The 23793-nt window shown below is 39.3% G+C and overlaps 1 protein-coding gene across 2 annotated transcripts in view; it reads left to right on the top strand.

Moving 5' to 3' along the window:
- The first annotated feature begins 1634 nt into the window (after positions 1 to 1634).
- Positions 1635 to 23793, top strand: part of LOC148754846 (zinc finger protein 658-like) — a 46716-nt gene continuing 24557 nt past the window's right edge. The window contains exons 1-4 of one of the 2 annotated variants that reach the window (XM_088794516.1): positions 1635 to 1862; positions 4668 to 4724; positions 8315 to 8441; positions 8728 to 8823. In XM_088794516.1, coding sequence (XP_088650642.1) covers positions 4710 to 4724; positions 8315 to 8441; positions 8728 to 8823 — 238 coding nt within the window. In that variant the 5' untranslated portion in view covers positions 1635 to 1862; positions 4668 to 4709. The remainder of the gene's footprint in view (positions 1863 to 4667; positions 4725 to 8314; positions 8442 to 8727; positions 8824 to 23793) is intronic. The other variant, XM_088794515.1, reaches the window with a different exon arrangement.

Here is a 23793-nt window from a genome sequence, read left to right as displayed (position 1 = left end):
CTTATATTCGCACAAAAGCCTGCATGAAACGTTTATAGTTTTATTCACAGTTGCAAACACTTGGAAGCAACCAAGTGTCCTTCAATAGATGAGAATAGATGAGTGAATAAACAGACTGTGTATATCCATGCAATGGAATATTGTCCATCTATTTAAAAATGAGCCATCAAGCCACTAAAAGTCATGAGGATATCTTAAATGCATATTTTAAGTGAAAGAAACCCGACTGAAAAGTCTACTTACTATATCATTCTAACTATATGACATTCTGGAAATGGTAAAATTATTTAGACAGTAAAAAGTTGAGTGGCTACCAGGAGTTCAGAATGGGAAAGCAAGAGGGCAGAGGTTGAGCAGACAGAATACAGGAGATTTTTATGGCAGTGAAACTACTCTGTATGTAATGGAATGCTGGACATTCCATTATGCATTAGGTAAAACCCATACAAGTCTACAACACAAAGAGTGACTGCTAATGTAAACTAGTTTGGACTTCAGCTAGTAATAATGTGTCATTCCTTAATTGTACAAAATACACCACGCTAAAGTAACATGATAATAACAGAAACTGTGTGGTGTGATGAGAGGAGTTATACGGGAACTCTTCGTAGTTTCTGCTCAGTTATTCCGTAAAGTTGAAATTGTTCTAAAAAAGTCTGCTAGAAAGAAAAATTATGTTATTGTTTCCATATATCTCTGATTTGATGTGTGCACACATTAAGTTTCAAGGCAGGTTTACCTATGGACATGCAAAATTGACACAATAATAATTTCCTTATTTGGGATTGTATGTGTTTTCCTGTATTACTTGCCATTTGAACAGCTAGACTATTGCCTCCCCACCACCACCCTGCTGGTCACAGATGTTAGTTACTCTTTTATGTTGATGCTGGCTCCATTTTGTAGTATCTGTTATTTTTCACAGCTGTGAAAGCCACAGTTGTGTGTGTGAACCTTTACTTCTCTTGGCAGCTTGATTTTAAAGGGACACGTCTGAAGGGGCATTGCACTCCCTAACCTCCCTCCATCCCGCCGTATCCCAAGTCTTTCCCTGTGTGTTAAAAAGAAATTCAAACACTCCAGATAGTAGAAATAGTAAAATAAGCATCATATACACATATTACATATATTTCAAGAGTCTTAACCTGTTGCCATATTTGCTTTCCCTAATTGGTTTGCTTAATTCGTAAAAAGAAAATTATAAACACATGATTTCATAATTATAAACATATCAAAATACATCGTTAAAAAATAACAATTTTCTACATCTGCCAAATATTATCGCACTTTCTCAGGGAATGGTTAATTTCCCTTAATATTTCTAATATCTAGCTCATATTCATGATTCCCCAACTGTTGTCTCTTGCAGCTGTTGTTTTTCCAACCAGGATCCGATCGAGAACGACGATTTGCAATATGTTGTGAGATCTTCGAGTTAAAGTCTAACCCCAAAGCTCTGGGGACCCAGTTGAAGTCCCCAGGAGTCAGGTATAGGTGTCACGTCTGCCAAATGGCTAATTAAACGGACACCCTTCAAATATTACTTCCTGGGGTCTCAAGGTTTCATGGGAAATGTAGTCTTCAAAGTGTGGGCTTACCGCGGAGCCCTCTGGGAGTGTGTCTCAGTCTGCGCATGTGCAGAGTAGTCCCGCCTCCTCACGTGGGTCCGCTCCAGAGTAGGAGGGATACGATCTCTTTGTCGCTCATGTTTTTTGCGGGAGCAGAGGCTGCGCTGGGCCCCTGCGGTCAGGTCGGCTGGTGTCTGGGCCACGAGGCGGGCAATCCCCGGGACCTCCCGGCGGCTCTCCCCTTCCCCAGTCCCGCGTGCGTGCGGAGTCGGCCCCGCGGACCCCGCTGCGCAGGTGGGTGAGTCTCGATCAGGAGGAGGTGCTGCTCTGTGCGGCGGGATGCAGGGCGGCTGCGGCGGCGGGAGAGGAATTCACCTTTGTGACGTGCACTGTAAACTTGAGGCTACTAATCGTAGTTCGCATAGTTACTCTGAGAATTAGATAAGGAGTGATCTGCAAAACATTTTGCCAAATGCTTGTAACCACTGTGTAAGCTGCTATCAAAAAACACTTTGTTGCCTTCATTTATTTCATTTGACCATCACAATAAGCCTACTTGTCGGTATTACCCATGAAAAAACATCAAGCCTAAGAGAAAACTTACAAGAGTTTATTTGAGCTAAACTGTCAACAATTGTCTGGAAACAAAATCTCAACAGATTGAGTAATGCTCTGGAAAATGGAGGTTTTGCAACTTATTTTATACAGTAGAATCGAAGCAGGAGGGTTACCTGAAATCGATTGGTCATGGATTAGAGGGGTGGGAGAAGGCAAAGCAGGGAAATCTCTGGGATTGGATAGAAAATGAATTGGAGAGACAGATACTTCTTTTACATTGGTGGGGACTGGATAGTTAATAGCACTTTACAGCACATAGAGATGGTAATCAAGGGACCAGCTGAACAAGGGGTTCTGCAGTTTCCTGCTCTGGTGAGGCAGGTTGTGCCCTGGGGGGGTCCAGTAAAAGGGATTATGGTGACATCCCAAGGGCATGTTATCTTAGAAGCAGAAAAGACAGTAAGTAGGATTGTTTAAGGTAAAAGATTGACCTTTGTCAAGGAATCTACAGGCCAAGGACAGGACTATGGACCAGGACCGCTTTCAGTTAGGAATTTTTATGTTCAGACTGTCCTGTGTGGTTAATTTTGGTCTCTCAGTTGGTAGGGCCTGCCATGCGGACATCTGAGCTTTTCCAGTTTAGTATGTGGCCCCTTTTCCATCCACAGTATAGACATGCCATTTCGTGTGATGGAGTGAAATACCTCACAGGCTCTACCTGGGCGGTGTGAGAGGTAGGACGCAGATATAGATTTTCCCTCCCATCTCTTGCTCTTCCTAATGTCCTCCCTGCCCCAAACCCAGAGTTGCAACCTTTGGGGCACTTAGCAGAGTAGCCTGTCCTGAAATTCCCAGAGACATCATTGTGAAGTAAATGCGGATAGAATCTTACCACGTGGTAAACATATCCTGGGATGTGTGGGTTTTCTCCAGAGCCCCTGGGTGGGACTGTGAGGCTCTCGTGCCTTCCTGCACTGTCCAGGCTGCCTCCATCCTCAGAGGCCCAGTCTGACAAACCAATGCAGTGCTGGCCAGTAGGGAGGTAATGCAAATATAATGTAAAACATAATTGAAAAATGTTCAAACAGCAGTAAAAAGAAAAGGAGGTGAAGTTCATTTTACTGATTCACTTAATGCAGTGCATTCAAAATCCTATTTTGACTCGTGGCACTAGCCACACTTCCGGTGGAGCAGCTGCATGCAGGGAATGGGTACAGTGCTGCACAGTCCAGTTTTCGCGAATTCCAAAAGGGTCAGGTTTAGGTGTTAGATGAAGGTTTCAAATGAAGTGAGTTTGTTTCTCAGGCTCAGGTCCCAGCCCCTGGGAGCAAAGTAACTCTTAAGTCAGGAAGAGGGAGGAGCCCCAGGAATAACTGCCCCTTGGGGGAACAGCTGTGCTGACAGACTCCTCACCAGAGCTGTAGAGTAGAGGCAGAAGTGTCTAGAAGGAGTAGGTCCTGATTTGCTCCACCAGAAGCAGTGCTTGATCCCCGGGGAAGCCTGAGTCAGACTCGGGGTGTCACCACACCCAGAAGCCATCACAGACTGTGACGGTGGATACTGTGGACCAACTTGCAGAAGGTGGTACGTGGGGTTGAGAGGGATGGGTACCTGTCAGGCTGCACAGGAAAAGGCACCTAATTGGATGGCTGGTGAGGACTGATGTCCCAGGAAGGTGTAAGCAGACAGAGCTGACGAAATCCTAAACAGCACCTTGTTTCCTTTGTTCTGCTCTCACTCCAGATTCTGAGCCACTCTCACACCATGTCCATCATCTCATGTGGTATCTAGAGTTAAGCTGATGCTCCCACTTTCCTGAACGTGGAGTTAATAGAATGAGAGTAGACGAAGGGTTTTCTGTATTGGACACTTAGGGAAGCCCCAAAATATTGGACCCGAAATGAATGATTTTTGTAGTCACACCAGACAGAACTGAGGAAAGCAGCACATGGCTGTTTACTCTCACAGGTAAGTTCTATAAACATCTTATCAACAGATGTTCTTTAGGAACTGCAACCAGTTTAGAACAAAATTAAACAGTACAATTCTTGCATAAAGTATCCCATCTTTATTTCAGTTTCTGTGGAAACTCTTAACTGAAGGTGTAAAGACAACAAGAACTTGATGAACAATCCAGGCAGAGTCATGTTTTGACTTTAGTTTTAATGAAGGAAGGGGGACCTCTGGTGGACCTGAATTTGTTTAATTAGTCCTCTGTTTTACTTACATGCTTCTATTTGTTGTTGTTGTTGTTGTTGTTGTTGTTTTGTATTGACTAGTCAGAATTGTGAATTCCTTGACAAAAGGCAGTTGACCTCCCTCAGTGAAAATGCAAGGTGAAGCCCACGTGCTCATATCAGAGACGCACGTGAGCAGGTGGTGCTGCTTCTTCCTGTTCCTTCTCCAGAATGTCAGAGGGACGTGCTCTCACAGGGAGGCTTTTCCTCCAGGTGGTGTTAGGAGATTTGTAGGCAGGTGAATATAGGAGTTGTAAGGAAGACCATGTTTCTCATGACCCCATTCCACTTTCCTCCTCACCAGTGGAAACTTCAGTTTTTCATCTTCTTCCAGGAGCAGCAGAAAATGAACATGGCTCAGGTGAGTTCAGTTCTTAATACCCAGTTTATTTTACTGTGGAAATTATAAAGGCTTAAGTGTCTCTGTGTTAACATGGAAAAGCAGACATAGAGATGGATCAGATGCATTGAGAGAATTTGTAGAAATAGAGATGAACTGCAGAGCGCAGGTGGCATGTGGATATATGCAGAGTCTGTAATCTTATGAATTTACCGAATTAGAGCTTCATATTTATTTCTGAGATAATTGATGACCATGCCAGTGTCAGAAAATGTTCTTGAAAGGCTGACATTGCTGAGAAGAGAAAAGCAAACTCTCCTTGTAGAATGTAAAGACACTGGAAGATTAAAAAAAAAAATCTTTGTTGATTTCAGGTAGGTGATTTAGTTGACAACTTTCCAGGCATAACCCTAAAATAATATAGAAATTTACTTCTACTTGTTCTGCAATAAAAATAGAAGACTTAATGCTTAATATATACTCAGTAAATACTATTTTTCAGAAACTGAAACACGGGTTGAACGAACACATTTTTCTGATGAATCAACTGGATATCCTTGAAATTACCCTGCATAAATATTTCAAGTACCTATGATATTCAAGTTGCTCAGCAGATGGTTTAAAATTCGGTTCTCTTTCACATATTTCAATACTTCTCATTCATATTTCAAACCTCTGCATGATGCCTTGGTTTCTCTCCCCACTTGCCTGTGATCTTGTGATCAGAGACTTGATTATAATCAAATCCATTGGGACTTGTCTAATCCTTTCCTTACTTGACTTTTCTGTATCACTTGCCTCTATTTCTCTTTTCCTTCTAGAAAGTTTATCTGTTAGTGTCTGTGGCACCCTCCACTGGCACTGCCCTCGTTCTACTGCCGTCTTCATGGAGTCCTCCTCTCTCCTTTGTCCTTTCACAGGGATCACCCCCAGTTTCCATCCTTGGCCTTTCAGTCTGCTCTGTTGTCCTGTAAGGATTTCATCCTCTCATTTTTTAAAAACAGCTTATTGAGATTCAATGCATGTACCATGCCAGTCACCCACTTAAAGTGTAAAATTCAATGATTTTTAAAGTGTTCCCACACGTATGCACAAACATAACCACAGTCAATGTAGAGCATTTTCATCACCTTAGACAGCAACTCTAAACTTAATGACCGTCCCATCATCCCATTTCCACTCTAAGCCCCAAGCAACAACTAATCTGTCTGTATTTGTTGTTCTCGGTAGTAGTTGAATTCTCTTCAGAAATTTCCTTCAATACCTAGAATCGCTAAGTCTCCCAGTCTTTGCTCTGTGCGTGTCAGCGCATTCCTTCAGCCGTCAGTCAGGCAGTTCACAAGTCTGCAGTAACCTTCACTTCCTTCTTATGCCAAAGCTCATGGTCACCTAGAGGTGACAGCTTAGGGCTATCTCACGTGTTTCCTGAGCGTGGTCTGAGCCCTGGGTACATGCACAGCTCTATTCTTCTATGTAGCCTTCTAGATTTTCACAAATCAGATCTCATTCCCCAGCATTTCTTTTTAAGCTTCTTGATCACGCCATTGTTTACCGCTGGTGTTATCCAGCACCTCAGCTAGCCACTAAGTTAAACAAATGCCTTTAAATGTTTCGACAAATGCTTCTGAGAGAAGTCTTTTCATACATACTGTGTAACACTCAGGTTAACACTCCAAGTTAGCTCAAATAAAGACATCTTGTAAGTAGGATCCTTCAGAGAACCACCAACAGACGAAATGATGCCACTTTTCTGGGAATGAGGTTGTGATGGAACCTGAACCCAGCTCTTCCCCACCTGTAGTTGCCAGGCTGTTGGCTGCAGACCGTTGGTTTTCAAACTACCGCAGAGTTGAAGAGGGAGAGGGATGGGAACTGGGTAAATTAAAAAGATACAGTATCACTGCTTCTACTGTGATTCAGCCATTTTCCAAACATATTTTCACAGATCGCCTTTGTTAACTTCTATAATTTTTTCATTGTTTTTGAAGAGGAGAGAATTTTCCAGGATCACTATTTCAACATTTTCACCTCCGTCTCATGTTAACTGCTTTTAATGCAGCTGATTTTTATTAAGCCATGTTCAAAAGAGATTGGCAAAAATAAAAAAAAGAATAATGGTCCTTTCCTCACTAATTTTTACTTGTGGAAAATATAGTTAAATATTCTTACTTTTTTAGATCAAAATAAATTGAGTAAGATGTGTTCTTGTTGTATTATTTATTTGTTTTAGTTCCTCACTTCTAGCACCAAGCTGCACAGAGAGAAGGTATTTACTCAATGACACTGAAAACGTAAATGAACACATACTTGGATACATAACACTGGAAAAAAAACTAGTTTCTCTCTTCTTATCTCTTAATTTACCTTTATTTTATTTCCTTGTGATAAGAACACTTGACATGAGATCTGTTCTCTTACAAATTTTACGTGTTCAATTTAGTATTGTTAATTAGCGGCACAAGATTGTACAGCATTTCTCTAGAAATTAGTATTTTGCTCAAGTGAAACTTTATACCCGTTGAATGGCAGCTCCCCACTTCTCCCTTCTCCCAGCCCCTTTGAAGTCTGTTGGTATGGAAACTTTCCCTTTCTCATTTTCCAAGACTGCCCTCTCATGGGTCTGTTCTGACCTTATAGAAAAGTTCTTCTCTGACTTTCTGACCTATACATTTTCTTCCTGGCTCTTTAATATCCACGGTCCCTCCACGGCTGGTTTTGGTACTTTGCTTTCCGCCATCCCAGTGTGCTCAAGGTGCTGTCTGATGGCCTCTGAAACCTTCAGTTACCACCCAAATCGCTCCTAACTCCTTAATGCTTGTCTTCATCCTGGACCCCCCTCTGTGTTCTACACCCGTGTGTGTGCTAGTTTAAGGGACAGTTCCAGCTTCATGTTCCACAGACGTTCGGGAGCAACAAGACCAGATCTGTCTCACTGAAAATTCTACCACTATTTTTTCCTTTTATGTCCCCATATCAGTCTTTGCCCCCAACATTGAAGAAGCTGCTCATGTTGCTTGACTGGGTAGCTGTATAAGAAAGTAGTTACCACATTGGGTGCTGCCTCTGCTCTGTGGTTCCATCCCTACCTTATATCCACTGCTGTTACTTCACTGTACACAGTTGTCTTATACAGGTTCTGTGATTCCAAGGCCTTGGTAAGTTGTGCTTTGCTCTTCATAAGCTCTAGATTTATATATCATACATTCATTTAGACAGAAGTTCAGGCAGGTATGTTATCTCTATAGCTTCCATGTGTCTCATGGCTCTGATCATTGATGGCAGTCGTGTCCATGGAGGGATTGAATGTCCTAGAATTCTCTAGGACAGTCTCTTGAGATGTAGAAGAGTTGCAGGACTTCTCTTTGTACTGAAATTTTTTTGTCTTAAAAATCTATAATTCATAAATGTATATGTTAAGTATGTTACATTAAAAAGCTTTTCAACTAATTGAGTAACTCCAAAGTTAAAGACAAATTAGATTAAAAAATCAACATTCTTTATACATATTTTTTTTAGAGCCTTTAGCGTAAACAGCAGAATACTAGTTCTCATAGGTATGTGCTGTGTCAGTTAATTAATTCTGACCTTTTGAACAAAATGTGTTACCACAGGGATCCCTGTCATTCGAAGACGTAACTGTGGAGTTCACCCAGGAGGAGTGGCCGTACCTGGGCCCCGCTCAGAGGGCCCTCTACAGAGATGTGATGCTGGAGAACTACAGCCACCTGGTCTCCGTAGGTGAGCAGACCTTACCATCTGACTCCCTCTGCAATACAATTCCTTTTTTTAACTTATCAAAGCACATGAACCTTCTATAGAGATTAGTGTTATTCAAGCTTTTGATTACATGGCCTAGGTAACTAAAACCTTTAGAGAAACAAGCAACGCTTGTGTCATTACTTTCCCATTGAAAGCAGCAAATGGTGCTTTCATTTTGCTGTTGCTGCTGCATCTTTCTCCACAGTCAGAAACTAGAAAGCCCATGGATCGGGTCTACATATCTCCTCAATTGTTGCGTTCACAGGGTATTGCATTACCAAACCCCAGGTGATCTTCAAGTTGGAGCAAGGGGAAGAGCTGTGGTCCTTAGAGGAAGAATTCCTAAACCAGAGGTACCCAGGTGAGTGAGCACGGACAGAAGGATTCTCCAGGGGTAGATAGACCTTAGAGGGAAGCACTTCAGACATTTGTTTTTCTTTTGAAACAGCTTTATTAAGATGTAAGTCACATATCACACAATTCATGCATTTAAGGTATACAGTTCACTGGCTTTTAATATATTGATAGATATATGTAAACATCACTACAGTCAGTTTTCTTCACCGTTAGCTGTCACCTCCCTATGTCCTGTCCCCTCCAGCCCTAGCAACCCTCGATCTTTCTGTGTCTATAGATTTGGCTATTGTGGACATTTCATACAAATGGAATTACACATTATATGTTCTTTTGTGATTGGATTCTTTCAGTTTCCATCACAAGGTTCATATTGTTAGGTGTATTAGTACTTCATTCTTTAATTACAAAATAATATTTAATTATGTGGATATACCACATTTGTTTGTTTATTCATCAGTCATTGGACACTTGGGATTCCACCTTTTGGCTGTTATTGAGTAAAGCTGATATGATTCATTTACATACTTTTTGCGTGGCCATATGCTTTTGTTTCCCTTGAGTTCCTCGCTAGGACTGGCATTGCTGGGTTCGGTGTTAACTGTGGAATTGCCAGACTGTTTTCCTCACCTGCACCATTTTACGTTCCTACGACAGCCTGTGAGGGTTCCGATTCCTCCACATCTTCGGCAGCACTTATTATCTTACATTTCGATTTTAGCCGTAGTAGTGGATGTGAGAGGCTGTATCACTGAGGTGTTGATTTGCATTTCTGTGTTAGTCAGCTGGGCTGGCATAACACAATACCATAGCCTGGGTGGCTTAAATAACAGAAATTTATTTCTCACAGCTCTGGAGGCTGAAAGTCCAAGATCAGGGGACCAGCATGGTTGCTCTCTGGTGAGGTCTCTCGTCCTGGCTCACCATGTCCTCAGATGGCCTTTCCCCTGTGCACGCATGGACAGAGAAAGAACTCTGATGACTCTTCCTGTTTTTATAAGGACTCCGGTTCTATAGAATTGGGGACCCATTTGTATTACCTCACATAGCCTTCATTACCTCCCTAAATGTCTCATCTCCAAATACAGTTGCATTGGGGGCTAGGGCTTCAAAATAAGAGTTTGGGGAAGACACAGTTTAGTCCATAACAATTTTCCTGATCACTAATGATGTTACTCATCTTTTCTTGTGCTTATTGGCCTTTGTCTCAGCTACTAAAACAATTCGAGGAATTTCAGAAGTTTTATTTTCAATGTAATTCCTCAAACAAAAAGTAAAATCATCTTAAATAAGTGTTCTTACTGAAACTTTGTTGTGCAGCCATTTAAACAGGGTAAGAAAGACTGACATAAGTTAGATCAAGCATATTTCACAGTCGCTAAGCAGAAATGATTGGTTCATGCTTATTGGCTAAAAAGGATATCCCCAAACAAGTATCTTAGAAAGATTGTAATAAAAGAGTGGTAGAGTTATTAAGTCACTAAAAATAAAACAACTTAGGGTTTACTGTTCTGTTATCACTCAGGTTTGAATTTCGGCAGTATATTCATTAACTTAAAGAGGGCCCTCTAGTGCAATAGCACAGGGTAACGGGAGCCTGTAAACATTTGAAAGACTGCACCGAACTATGTGATATCAGTGATCATAAAACACAATGTAATGGATTTCTAAGAACTTAGAATTCACTTAACTAGGAGATTCTAATAGATAGTAAGTCTTCCATTAAGGATGTCGATACATTCTTGAAAACTGAATTTAAGTGAAATGACCTATAGTGACACCACCTGTATCATAGGCTAATGGATATAAACAATGGTTAAATTCCTAGATCAAACACATCAGCAAACTTCTACATAAAGATCCAAAACACTTCTAACATTAAACATTCATGTAAGTGAGAGCTATACATAGATTTAAGAAAGATTAATGATTATTTTCCAACCTGCTTGGAAAGGTGGCCGGATCCTATCCCGGCAGCTGGGGGCTGAAGGTTGGAACCCACCGTGGACAGGACGCCATTCCATCGTAGGGAGCATCACACACACCACCCTCAGCCACTGGGGGTAGCGTAAACACGCCACTTCACATAAGATACACATCTTGGGATGTGAGAGGAAGCCAGAGTACCCAGAGAAACCCCACACAGACATGGGGAGAAGGGGCCACTCAGCGCCGACACTGGCCCTGGCTGGGAATCAGTTTTTTTGTTGTCATCAGTGTTGTCACGAAACGATGTTTAATGAAAGGAAGTTACTTGAGGTCCTGCTGTACCTCATCTGATAAAGGAAGAAATACTGTGGATATTAAACATGTATGTCTATAGAGGCTATGAATGCTATTTGTATTAAAGTGAAATGTATTGTGTATGTGTATGCTGAAATCAAAGCACAAGCCATTCAAATTCCCACGGAATAAGATTGTATGAATATAGTTTTAGTCTAAAAAGAAAACAGTAACCAACCCCAGCAAATTAGAATCACCACAGATATTCTCTCAACTTAGTTTGATAAATCTAGTAACTAATGATAAAATGAAGAAACGGAAAACTTTCAATATGGAAATGTAAAGAATTATCTCTTAAACAATGTATAGCAAAGGAAATCAATTCCAAAATTGCATGGCATTTATAAAATAAAAATAAATGTGTATTAGAAACCTTAAGATATAGCTAAATAAGTGAATAGAGATAAATTTGTAGTGTCATATTTATATTAATAGATTAAGTGAGAACAATAACAAAAGTATACTAAATAAAAGAAGACTATAAAAGTAAAATTAATAATAAACTGGAAAACATAGAAATTGTAAAGTGTTCTTAGAATAAAAAAGAATAAAATGGGTGAAACTTAGGTAACCTTAAAACAAGCCCTTTTTATATAAAAAATTCAACTGGGTATGTATTTGTAAAGATTTAACGTAATGTCAAACTAAATCCCATCATAAAATAGAGTGAACTTTGCCCCGACCAGCGGGGCATTCAACAGGGACCGAAGGGAGACACCCTGAAAAGAGAAAATAGGAGGCGCCAAGAAATGGAGGCAAGACAAAGTTCTGATCAAGCCTCAAATTTTTTATTGCAGCTACAAGATTATATGGGTTAGGGTAAACTGGGCGGGGAGTGAATGAGGAAGGAGAGAGCGGAATGAGGAAGGAGCTTTACTTATCAGAGACGTGACCTTTCAAGGGCAAACTGACGGTTCCAGGAATTAGGTCATGTGCTGCCGGATGGCATAGTTTCTCTGAGTCAGGCTCCTACAGAACTTACTCTGCCAGATATCAAGGATTTATGTAAAACTCTGAGTAGTTAAGTAGTGTGCAGCTCGTGGTGGAATAGTGTAATAAATTAGCTAAACAGAAAAGAAAGCTGAAGAAAAAACGTGTTTCATAGACAATTGGTCTTCAACACATGGCACTAGCCCCACAGAGCAGTGGAGAAAGAATTGTGAGGTAACATGGATGAGAACTAAAATATTGGACTCAGGTGGCTTAATGACTGGATTTTCAAAGCAAAACTGGAAATAGTCTATATGATGATAAAGAAACCATGCTCATAACTGTGCTTAGGGAAGGAATTAATAGGATATAAAAGAGGCTTAACCAGGGAAAAGATGGAGTAAATATATTCCTTCCTACTTAACCCACTAAATTCAGTTAATCATGTTGTACTCATAGTACATCTATACATGTTTGTGTGTATATATTACGTTGTTGCAAAAGTAATTGCAGTTTTTGCAGTTACTTTTGTACCCACCTAATATATATGGGAAGATTCTGAAAGATGGAAAGAAGAGTGAAGATGAGCAAGGGACTTTGGCACCTGATGAAACACTGGGTGCCAATAGGAGGCCTGTGGGGGCCTGATCTCTCTCACCCCTGCCCTGTGTTCAAGTGGCATCTTCTCCAACTCCTGGGTGTCAACAGACGTTTAGTGGGGAACCTGGACTTGTCTCCCGACTTGGCAGTAGTGAAGCTGCACCCCACTTCTGTTGGGGTGGTATAAGGAAGCTGGCTAAAACTGAACATCAACTTTCATAAAGCTCAATTCTTCAATTTTCTCTAAGGACCATGGTTTTGTTGTTCCGTCTAGAAACAACGGAACTCAAAGGAATACAGATTATTTCTACATTTTGCCCAGAAATTTTTAAATTTCACATTTTATCCTTTGTGATCTATTTGGTATTCAGTTTTATAGAAAATGTGAGGTACATGTCTAGTTTAAATTTTTGAGGAGGGAATCCAGTTATTGTACCCTCATGTGTTGAAAAGATTATCATTTTTTCATTGAACAGCATTTGCAAGATCTTAGAAAACAGATGGGAATATTTGTATATTTCTGCCTATGTATATATTTTACATAATTCTGTGTCTTAGATTGTACATTTCTATGGAATCTCTATTCTTTTTTATTCATCTACATATCCTTATGCCAAGAGCACATTACCTACATTACAGTAGCTTATTAATTCTTGAAAAGGTAATGTGAGTCCACCAGCTTTCATCTGTATAATCTTAAAATGAGCTTCTTGATATTTACAAAAAAAGCATGCTGGCCTTTCATTTGGGATTGCATTGAATCTATAGATCAAATTAAAGAGAATTGACATCTTAGCCTTCCAATCCATAAATAACATATACCTCTCCATTTATTTAGGATTTCCTTGATTTCTTTATGATTTATTTTCATCAGTAGTTTTCAGCATAGAGATACCGTGTGTGTGTATATGTGTGTGTGTGTGTGTGTGTATATGTGTGTGTGTGTGTGTATGTGTGTGTGTGTGTGTATTCATGTGCGCACATGTTGTATGTATGGTAAATTGTGTTTATTCGATTTCAGATTGCAGTGGATCATATTTGTATTGTGTTGGCTTCTGTATGTTGGCTTTGTATTTTGCTTTTGCTGAAAACACTTATCAGTTCAAGGAGCTTTTTTTAAAGATCTTTTGTGATTTTTCTGTGTAGACTTACTTTGTATCTTTTATTTTTGTTCTTGTCATGTTGCATTTGTAGAACTTCCATTTCCCTCTTAACTAGAAATGCTGAGAGTGAACATCCTTGTCTTTTTTCCCAGTCTTAGGGTGGAGGCAGTCAGTCTCACTCTTAAGTATGATGTTAGCAATAGGCTTTTTGTAGATTCCTTTTATTAGGTCAATGAATGGATTTTGAATTTAGTGCTATATTTTTGTTAATGTATATAATTGTATGGTTTTCATTCTTTCAGTTATTTATATGATGGATTACATGGATTAACTTTTGAATATTGCAACAGTTTGTATTCTTGGGCTAAATCCCACTTCATACTGATTTCTTTATTTTTATATATTGTTGTGTTCTTTAGGCTACTGTTTTTCAGTATTTTTACGTTTATATCATGAAGGATATTGCATTGGTCTGTAGGGTTTTCTTTTTCTTTTTTTCTTGAATTGTGTTTATTTGGTTTTGCTATGAGGGTAATTTAGAGCTTATAAAATGATTTAGGAAACATTCCCACATCTTGAATGTTCTCAAAGAAATTAAGTAAAAGTGGCATTATTTCTGATTTAAATATTTGGTAGAATTCACTAGTTGACACCATGTAGTCCTGGAGCTGCTTTTTGAACTACATAATTTTGAGCACATATTCAATTTCTTTAATAGATCTCTTTGGATTGTTTCTTTCTGCCTGAGATATTTTGGTAGGTTTTTGTTTTTAGGAAATGTGTCCATTTCATGTAAATAGTCAAATTTATGGGCATAAGAGTGTCTCTTAATATTCTTTATTATCTCTTTAATGTCAGTTGTGTCAGCAGTTATATCCCGTCTTGCTTTTATTTCTGATATTGATCATATGTTTTCTCATTTTTTTCTGCGTTGGTTTTTATCATTTTAAAAAAAATCTATTCAAAGGAGTAAGCTTTGGTTTGCTCAGTTTTTCTCTGTTTTCAATTTCATTCTCTAATCCTTATTATTTCCTTCCTTTTATTTTAGATTTACCCTCTCTGTATATTTTCTTAAAGTAGAAGCTTATGGAACTAGTCAGAGGTCTTTTATTTCTAATGGGAAATATCTGAGCTATAAATTTATCTTGGAGTGATATTTCAGCTGCATGCTGCAGATTTCTATGTTTTGAACGGTTTTTATTTTCATTTACTTCAAAATATCTTTTTTTAATTAAAATTCATTGGGGTGACAATGGTTAATAAAATTGCATACGTTTCAAGTGTACAATTCTGTAATACATATATATACTACATATATATATATACGTATATACATATATATATATGTGTGTGTGTGTATGTGTGTATGTATCACAATGTGTGTTCACCACCCAGAGTCAGTTCTCCTTCCAACACCATATATTTGACCCACTTTACCCTCTTCTTTCTCCCCCATCTTCCTACCACTAAACTGTTCTGTGTATCTGGGTTTTTGTTTCTTTATTTGTTTGTCGTGTTCCCTTGTTGCCTTCAGATTTATAGCCCACATACATGTGAAGTCATATGATTCCTGACTTTTTCTGTATGACTTATTTCACATAGCATAATCTCTGCTTCCCTTGCTTTTGAGGTAAATTCATAAAATCCTTTTTGAACCCAAGGTCCATAAGTTTAGTACCTGTGCTCTTTTCTGTGCAGTTTATTGTTTCAGGTCTGATGTTTAGGTCTTTGATCCATTTTGAGGTAATTTTGGTACACGGTGACAGATAGCAGTCCAGTTTCATTCTTTTGCATGTGGCTTCGCAGTTTTCCCAACACCATTTATTAAAGACGCTGTCTTTTCTCCATTGTAAGTTTTTGGCTCCTTTGTCAAAAGTTATCTGTCCATGTTTATGTGGGCTTATTTCTGGGTTCTCAGTTCTATTCCATTGGTCTGTGTGTCCATTTTTCTGCCAATACCATGCTGTTTTGATTATTGTTGCCCTGTAGTACAAGGTGAAGTCAGGGAGTATGATACCTTCAGCATTATTTTTTCTTCGGATTGTTTTGGCTGTTGAGGGTCTTTTGTGGTTCCATACAAAACTGATGATTTTTTTGTTCTATTTGTTTAAAAAACGCCATTGGGATTTTGATGGGGATTCCATTAAATCTACATATTGCTTTGGGGAATAAGGCCAGTTTAACTATGTTGATTCTTGCAATCCATGAACACGGAATGTCTTTCCATTTCTTTCCATCTTCTTCAGTTTCTTTAAAAATGTCTTATAATTTTCAGTGTGTAGATCCTTTACGTCATTTGTTAAGTTTATTCTGTGGTGTATTATTCTTATTCTGTGGTGTATTATTCTTATTCTGTGGTGTATTATTCTTTTTGTTGCAATTGCAAAGGGAATTGTTTTTGTTTTTGTTTTTCTTTAAATTTCTTTTTCTGAGATTTCACTCTTAATATATAAGAATGCAATGGATTTTTGCATGTTGATTTTATAGCCAGCAAGTTTATTGTATTCATTTGTTGTTCTAATAGATTTTCCAGGAGTCTTTATGGTTTTTCACATAAAGCATCATGCCATCTGAAAAAATTGACAGTTAAACTTCTTCATTCCCAATTTGGATGTCTTTTATTTCTTTCTCTTGCCTGATTGCTCTGGCTGAGATTTCCAATACTTTGTTGAATAACAGTGGTGATATGTGACAACCCTGTCTGTTCCTGAATGTAGAGTGAAGGGCCTCAGTTGTATACCATAAATTATGATATCAGCTGAGGGTTTGTCGTATATGGCCTGTATTATGTTAAGATATTTTTCCTCTATACCAATTTTATTGTTTCAAATGTAAATTGATGTTGTCTCTCGTCAAATGATTTTTCTGCATCTATGGATTTAATCATATGATTTTTATCTTTTATTTTGTTTTTGTGGTGTATTACATTGATCAATTTCTGTATGTTGAACCATCCTTGTGCTCCCCACCCACTTGTTCATGATGTATATTGTTTTTAATGCATTGTTGTATTCGATTTGCTAGAGTTTTGTTTAGTATTTTTGCATCTGTAGTCGTCAGAGATATCGATTGATATGTAATTTACATTTCTAGTTTTATCTTTACTGGGTTTTGGTATCAGGGTAATGTTTGCCTCAAAATGAATTAGGAGGTATTGCCTCATCTTCATTTTTGGGGAAGAGTTTGAGGACAGGTGTAAATCCTCTGAATGTTTGGTGGAATTCACTAGTGAAGCCGTCTGTTCCTGGACTTTTACTTTTGGGAAGGTATTAGATAACTGATTCCATTTCCTTACTGTTGATCAGTCTACTTAGATTTTACAATTCTTCCTGATTCAGTCTAAGGAGGCTACGTGTTTCTAAGAACTTGTCTATTTCTTCTATTAATATTGAATTTGACGGCATATAGTCCTTCATAGTATTCTTGGATGATCCTTTGTATTTCTGTTACATCCATGGTAACTTCTCCTCTTTCATTTCTGATTTTCTTTGTGTCTTTTCTCTTTTTATCTTAGTGAGTGTAGCCAAGGGTTTGTCAATTTTATTTATCTTTTCAAAGAATCATTTTTGATGAATTTTATTTATCTTTTCAAAAAATCATTAAATTTTTTTGTCTTTTCTCTATTTCATTTAGTTCTGCTCTGATTTTTAATATTTCCTTCTGACTTTGGGTTTCATTTGTTCTTCTTTTTCTAGTTCTTTCAGGTGTAACATGAGGTTGTGTATCTGGGATTTTTCTTCTTTCTTGAGGTAGGCCTGTAGTGATATGAATTTCCTTCTTATTGCTGCTTTCGCTGCATCCCCCACTTGTTTTGGGGGTGGAGGGAAAAGACACTTGATTACTTTAATAACCTCAATTTAAAAAGCAACTCACATATATATTTTTAAAAGGGGGCTTTTTGAATTGATGGCCTGAAAGGTGAAGAGGTTTAATAGGATACTTAAAAGCTAATTACAGCCGGATTTAAGAAGCCCAGTGTTTGTTCAGATGACAATTTGAAAGAAAATGCTTCATATTAATGGAGTTAGCAGCTCTTTCATAAACTTGCAGCAATTAGAGCTCGTTTCTTTAAGTTGTAAATTGCCACTTATTGCTCAATAAGTCAGCATTTGAGCTACTAAAGGATTGTTTTTAACTACTTAAATAAGCCTATTGAGTAATGGGAAATATATAGCTGAATTTAATTTATGCCATTTTAACAAACTCATCCAGCATCGGTCAAAATGTTTTGAAGTAACAATGCACATTACTGAAGTATTTCCAAGTCTTTGCTAGAGTTTTGTTCTTAAATGAAAGTGCAGGCTCTCTGGGCTTTTTTTGCCTTCTATTACAAAAATTCTAGTGGGAAGGTGGGGGTGCAAACCTGAGCAGCCCACTCCTTTGCCTTTCAGACTCTTGGCCTCCCTCCTTCTCTCCTTCTGGCAGCACCTGGTAAGATTTGGTCCAAAGCCGGCGTACCCATGGCCCTCTGCCAGGACCCTCGGATGCACTACCTCCGTAGGACCCAGCACATAGAGGCCGCTTCCTGACAGACACATTGGGAGTTTAAGCAGTAAAGCTCCACGTTAGCTGGGTGTTCCCTGCTCAGCTTCGGAGCAAAGTCAGCGGTCCCTGGTGCAGGTCCCCCTGAGTCGCATAAACAGGCTTCAGTTGATTTTCAAACTTAAAAACACGAGACACCCATGGGACCTGCCTCCAGAATGAGGTGAGAGCTTGTCAGTTTCCCCCATCTACTCTACGAAACGTTGTGACTGGAGTACCCTGAGATAGGCTTCTTTGGGAACTTTAAGTAAAATAACCCTTCTGGCCACCCTGAGGTCCCCCGGGACCTTCCAGAAGCCACGTCTCTTTCTGTTTTGCTGTGGGCCTACCACAGCATGGATCTCCCTGCAGCCGGAGGCGTGCCTTAGGGCGGGCAAGCCTCCCCGGGCAGCAGCACACAAGGAATCGTGCCTCTGTTGGTCCCAACCAACAACCTCACGGACATCCCGACTCGCTCTCCCCAGAGGCTATGATCACCTCGGCAGATAGAACAAAAGCTCGACTCATATGTATCCACGGTCGCCTTAAGCTGGAGTCTTCATCTCCCAAATTACAGTCTCCATGCCTTAGGTTAAGTGAGTTTGTGCGGAGGAGAGGCATGATTATTGACTAACGCTACTACTACGTAACAACAACAACAAAAAAAGCCAGGTCTGAACATGAGGCCATTATCAGTAATTTCTGAACCTCGTTTAGAAACCCAACTTGGTTGCATTTCAAGGGAATGCAATTCAGCTGGTCTGTTACGGCGTCAGCTGGTCTCCTTCTCAAGGGGAATTTCCACATCCTTTTACTCTAGTTTACACAGAAACATCTGATGGCTTTTCCAAAGCATGGCACTACTAGGACTGCTTATGTAATACCAACTCCACAGGGTCAGGGGCTGTCCTTTTCTCCTGATGTCCCCCTCCCCTGCCCCAATACTACACTAATAAAATCTGACACCAAAAGAATAAGAATGCTACAAGTAAGTCTTATTCCAAAGAGGCCGTTGTGGCCGTAACCATTCTCTGATGGACTCTTCTTAAAACTCTTTCCTCAACTTCACTAAGGTGTGTCCCTCCAGGAAAAGCTGCATCCCAATAAATTTGATAGGATGTGTTTTCATTCTCATTTGTTACTATGTATCTTTTGATCTCTCCTCTTATTTCTTCTTTGACCCAGTTGTTCTCTAAAAGCATGTTGTTTAATCTCCATACGTTTGGGGTTTCTCCTGCTGTCTTTTTGCAGTTGATGTCCAATTTCAAAACCTTGTGATCAGAGAATATTCTCAGTATGATTTCAGTGTTCTTAAATGTGCTGAGGCTGGTTTTATGTCCCAATAGATGGTCTATCCTTGAGAATGTTCTGCGTACACTAGATGTTCTAGGTACACTAGACAGTCTGGTGTTCTAGGATGAAGTGCTCTATACATGTTAATTATGTCCATTTCATCTAGTGTGTTGTTTAGGGCTGATATTTCTTTATTTTCTATTTTATTGATTTATCCATAGCTGTCAAGGATGTATTTAGGTCCCCTAGTATAATTGTGTTTTGGTCAATTTCTCTCTTCAGTTCTGTTAATAGTTGCCTTGTATATTTTAGTGCTCCCTCATTGGGGGCATTAATATTGATGACTGTTATGTCTTCTTGTTGTATTGTCCCCTTTATCATTATGAAATGTCCATCTTTGTCTCTTGTTACCTTTTTCACCCTGAAGTCTGTTTTATCTGATATCAGTATGGGTACACATGCTTTTGTCTGGTTACCATTTGCTTGGACTGTCAATTTCCACCCTTTCACTTTGAGTCTGTATTTGTCCTTGTAGCTGAGATGCGTCTCTTGGAGGCAACATATGGATAGGTTTTGTTTTTTGATCCAGTCTGCTACTCTGCTTATTTCTTGGTGAGTTCATTCCATTTACGTGTAGGGTGATGATTGATATATGAGGATTTCCTATCATTCTGTCTTTGGTTTTCTGGTAAGACTGTGTCTCCATGGTTTCGTTGCCTTTTCGTTACTGTCTTGGTATTTCAGTGTGGTGATATTCTATGTTTTTTCCCTCTTTTTTTATGTTACATATTTCAGTTCTGGATTTTTATTTTTTTGAGTGTTTACTATTAAATTTACGTATTAGCAAGTTTCATACTTACAGTAGTCTTTTTTCTGCATCATGTGTCTTATCTCCATTCCCCTTTGTAGGTTCAGAGCTTTACACTGTCCCCTTTTATGTTTTTGTTGTTGCAAGTTATCCCTACTTAATACTGTTAGTTGATTTCTGAGTTGCAGTAGCAAGTTGTCTTTTATTCTTATTGCCTTTTTAATATATGTTTCTTTTTTACCATTTATGTTATATCTAAGTGTATAGTGCCCTGTTTTGTGCAGTGGTTACCATTTCCTACTTCTGTCTGTCTGTTCATAATACAACTCATTGTTTGGTATTCTTTTTTTGTTTGTTTGTTTCAGGACAAATTGTCTCTTTCAGTATTTCCTGTAACGTAGGTCATGTATTGGAAATTTCCACTGCTTCTTTATGTCACAAAATGTCTTTATTCCTCCTTTATATCTAAAGGATGTCTTTGCTGGATATATTATTCTTGGGTCATAATTTCTTTCTTTCAATAGTTTGAATATTTGATTCCACTCCCTCCTGGCCTGTAGAGTTTCTGCTGAGAAACTCTCACGGGCTTTCTTGTGTAGGTTACTGTCCGCTTTTCCCTGGCTGCCTTGAGAATTCTTTCTTTGCCATCAATTTTTGACAACTTCAACACAATGAACCTTGGAGAAGGCCTGTTTGGGTTGAGGTAATTAGGTGTTCTATTTGTTTCTTGCATTCAAGGATCCAGATCTTTCCACAAGTTTGGGAAGTTCTTGTCAACTGTTTGTTTGAATATACTCTCTGTTCCCTTCTCCCTTTCTTCTCCTTCTGGTACGCCCATTATTCTTCTGCTGCTCTTTCTGATAGAGTCAGAACGTTCTTGTAGAGGTCTTTCATTATTTTTAAATTCAAGTCTCTGTCTTCTTCCATCTGTGTCATTTACAGATTTCTATTTTCGGTGTCACTAATTTTTTTCCTCCATCTGGTGAGCTCTATTACCTAAGCTGGCTATTTCATTCTTCATTTCTTTTCTTCAGTTTTTCATCTCCAGAATTTCTGTTTGGTTCTTTTATAAATTTTCAGTCTTTTGTGATGAAGTTCATTTTGTTCTTTGATTGTGTTTCTGAGTTCATTAGCCTGTCTGTGTTCTCCTGCATCTCGTTTTTTCAGAACTGCAATCTTGAATTCACTGTTATTTAAGTCACATATTTCCCTGTCTTTGAGTTCACTTTCTGGAGACTTCATTGTCTTTCTGAGCTGCTTTGATACCTTGGTTGTTCATGGCAATTAATGAATTATTATTACACTTCCTGGGCATCTGCAGTTGATATAAGGAGGTCTTTCTTTTGCCTCCAGTAGGTGTTGGCAGAATGTTTTATTTTCTCTCTGATTGCAGCCTCTTATTTTCTCTCATGCTGTGGCATTATATTTTCTCTTGCACTGTTCTCGCTTCTCACATGATGGGGGGTTCCCTGGAAGGTGCGCTTTTCTGTGAGTGGGTCGCCTGGATCTCAGGGCACTGCCTCCATGGCGGAATGTGAAAGATAATAGCATGCTGAGCTTCTGGAGTTCGAGTGCTCCCCCTGCAGCCCGATGCAGAGCCTGTGTGTCTCTGTGGCTCTGGTTGCCCCACCTGTAATCCTCCTAGAAAGGTGGAGGTGGGGTGGGCTGTGAGAGGTGGCTAGTTCCTTTGTGGCTTTGAACAATGGTGACTACCAGCCCACAATTATCTTGCCCCTAGAGTTCCTTCCCTTTCACCAGGATTAGTTGTGCTGTGAGCCTGTACCTGCGGTGCTGCAGTTTTCAGGATTGTAGATATTCTGTTCTTTAATCTGAGACTTCTACTGTTTCTTCTGGAGCTTCTAATACTGGGAGGGTGGGGGAATGGCAAGCTCTGGGAGGGTTGGCAGGAGGAAGCCAGGCTCTGGGTCTTTGTTTTCTGTTTTCTGCCTGGTAGTGAGGGCTTAAAAACCACCTTTCTCACCCTTCTGTATGAGTAGTCAGTCTTTGTTCTGAGGTCTCTGCTGCAAGTGCTGGGTTCAGCTGTGTTATATGCTGCTCCCTTAATCAGGACTGTGGGCCATAGTGGGTGCACTTGCAAGCCAAATTCTTTTCTCTCCTGAAACCCGCAGCAAGCTCTGGTCTGCATTGTGTGACCTGCGACACACATCCTAGTAGCACTTCCTCCTTCCCTTCTCCCCTGCTCACACATTTGCCCTCCTTCAGGTGATTTGATTTGTGGATCTCTCAGATGTGCCTGTGTGCTGCACAGGGAATCTTTTGTTGAATTATTGCTGTTCAATTTGTTGTATCTTCCGGGGGAGATTTCAGGAAGCACTCCTCACGCTGCCATTTCTTTGAGGTAATGCCCCTCAAAATATCTTAAGGTTCTTCTGTGAGACGTCCCCTTTGACTAACGGTTTAAGTGGAATTGTATAAATATAGAATTATCTTGCATTTTTCCAGATAATTTGGTGTTGCTGATTTTTAGTATACTTTCTCTATGGCTTGAGGTTATACTATATGATTTTTGTTGTTTATAATTGTAAAATGTTTTCTTAACAGCCCAGAATGTGGTCTGTCCTGATGAACAATGTATGTACATTTTAATATAATTTGAATTCAGCTCATTTTTTAATATATTGTGTCTTTGGCTTTTGAAGGTATGGTTTTCACAAGTGCTGCTTTATCTCTTCTAACTGTAGTGTGGGGCCTACCGTGTCTTCCTGCCTGTTTTCTTTTTTCTGGGCTTCTTTGTTTCCTTCTTTTGTTCTCCTATGAGTTGTCCACGAGTGCCGTAAATGAACAGATTTGTTCTTCCCATGCAGATTTCATAGAGTACTTAGGAATATGTTTCCAGGTGGAATTTTGTCAGTAGCTGCTATGACCAACTCCCAGAATATCTTATGAATGGAAATTTCTCAGGATTCTTCATAATCTTTCATATGAGGTCTTGGTTTGGCCCAAGGAAAATTTTGCAAGTGGGTAGAGATTCTTTATATCTGTAGTAGAACCACTGGGAAGAGTTTCTTTTCTTTTTTTTTCTTTTTTTTTTTTGTATTTTTTGGGGTGGTTGTGGGGAAAGGGGTTTGAGTGTGATGAGTATTGTGAAAAGTATTTCTGTTCTGTTAGATCACCTTTTTCTGATATCTTTGTCTAGAAGATACAGTATTTTCGTGGAGCTCTTTTGTGTTTGCCTCTTCTTGGCTTGGATTACAGGCTTCTCCAGCACTTGAGTACCCCCATATAAGATATATGGGAAGTAGAAAGAAAATCTTGGAATTCTCTTCGATGTCATTTCTTAAGTCCAAGAGTTCACCATCTTTCCATTTTGTAGCATCTTTATTTGTTTGTTAATTTTTTCCAGGGATTTCCATTTGAAAGGGGAAGGACCTGGGTAGAATGGGGCCGCTCCATCTTGGCCAGGAGTGGAACTAAACAC

This window comes from Rhinolophus sinicus, chromosome 17, assembly GCF_057876585.1.
Source record: "Rhinolophus sinicus isolate RSI-liver-muscle chromosome 17, RSI-T2T, whole genome shotgun sequence".
NCBI lineage: Eukaryota > Metazoa > Chordata > Mammalia > Chiroptera > Rhinolophidae > Rhinolophus > Rhinolophus sinicus.
This window is presented reverse-complemented; position numbering and strand designations above follow the sequence as displayed.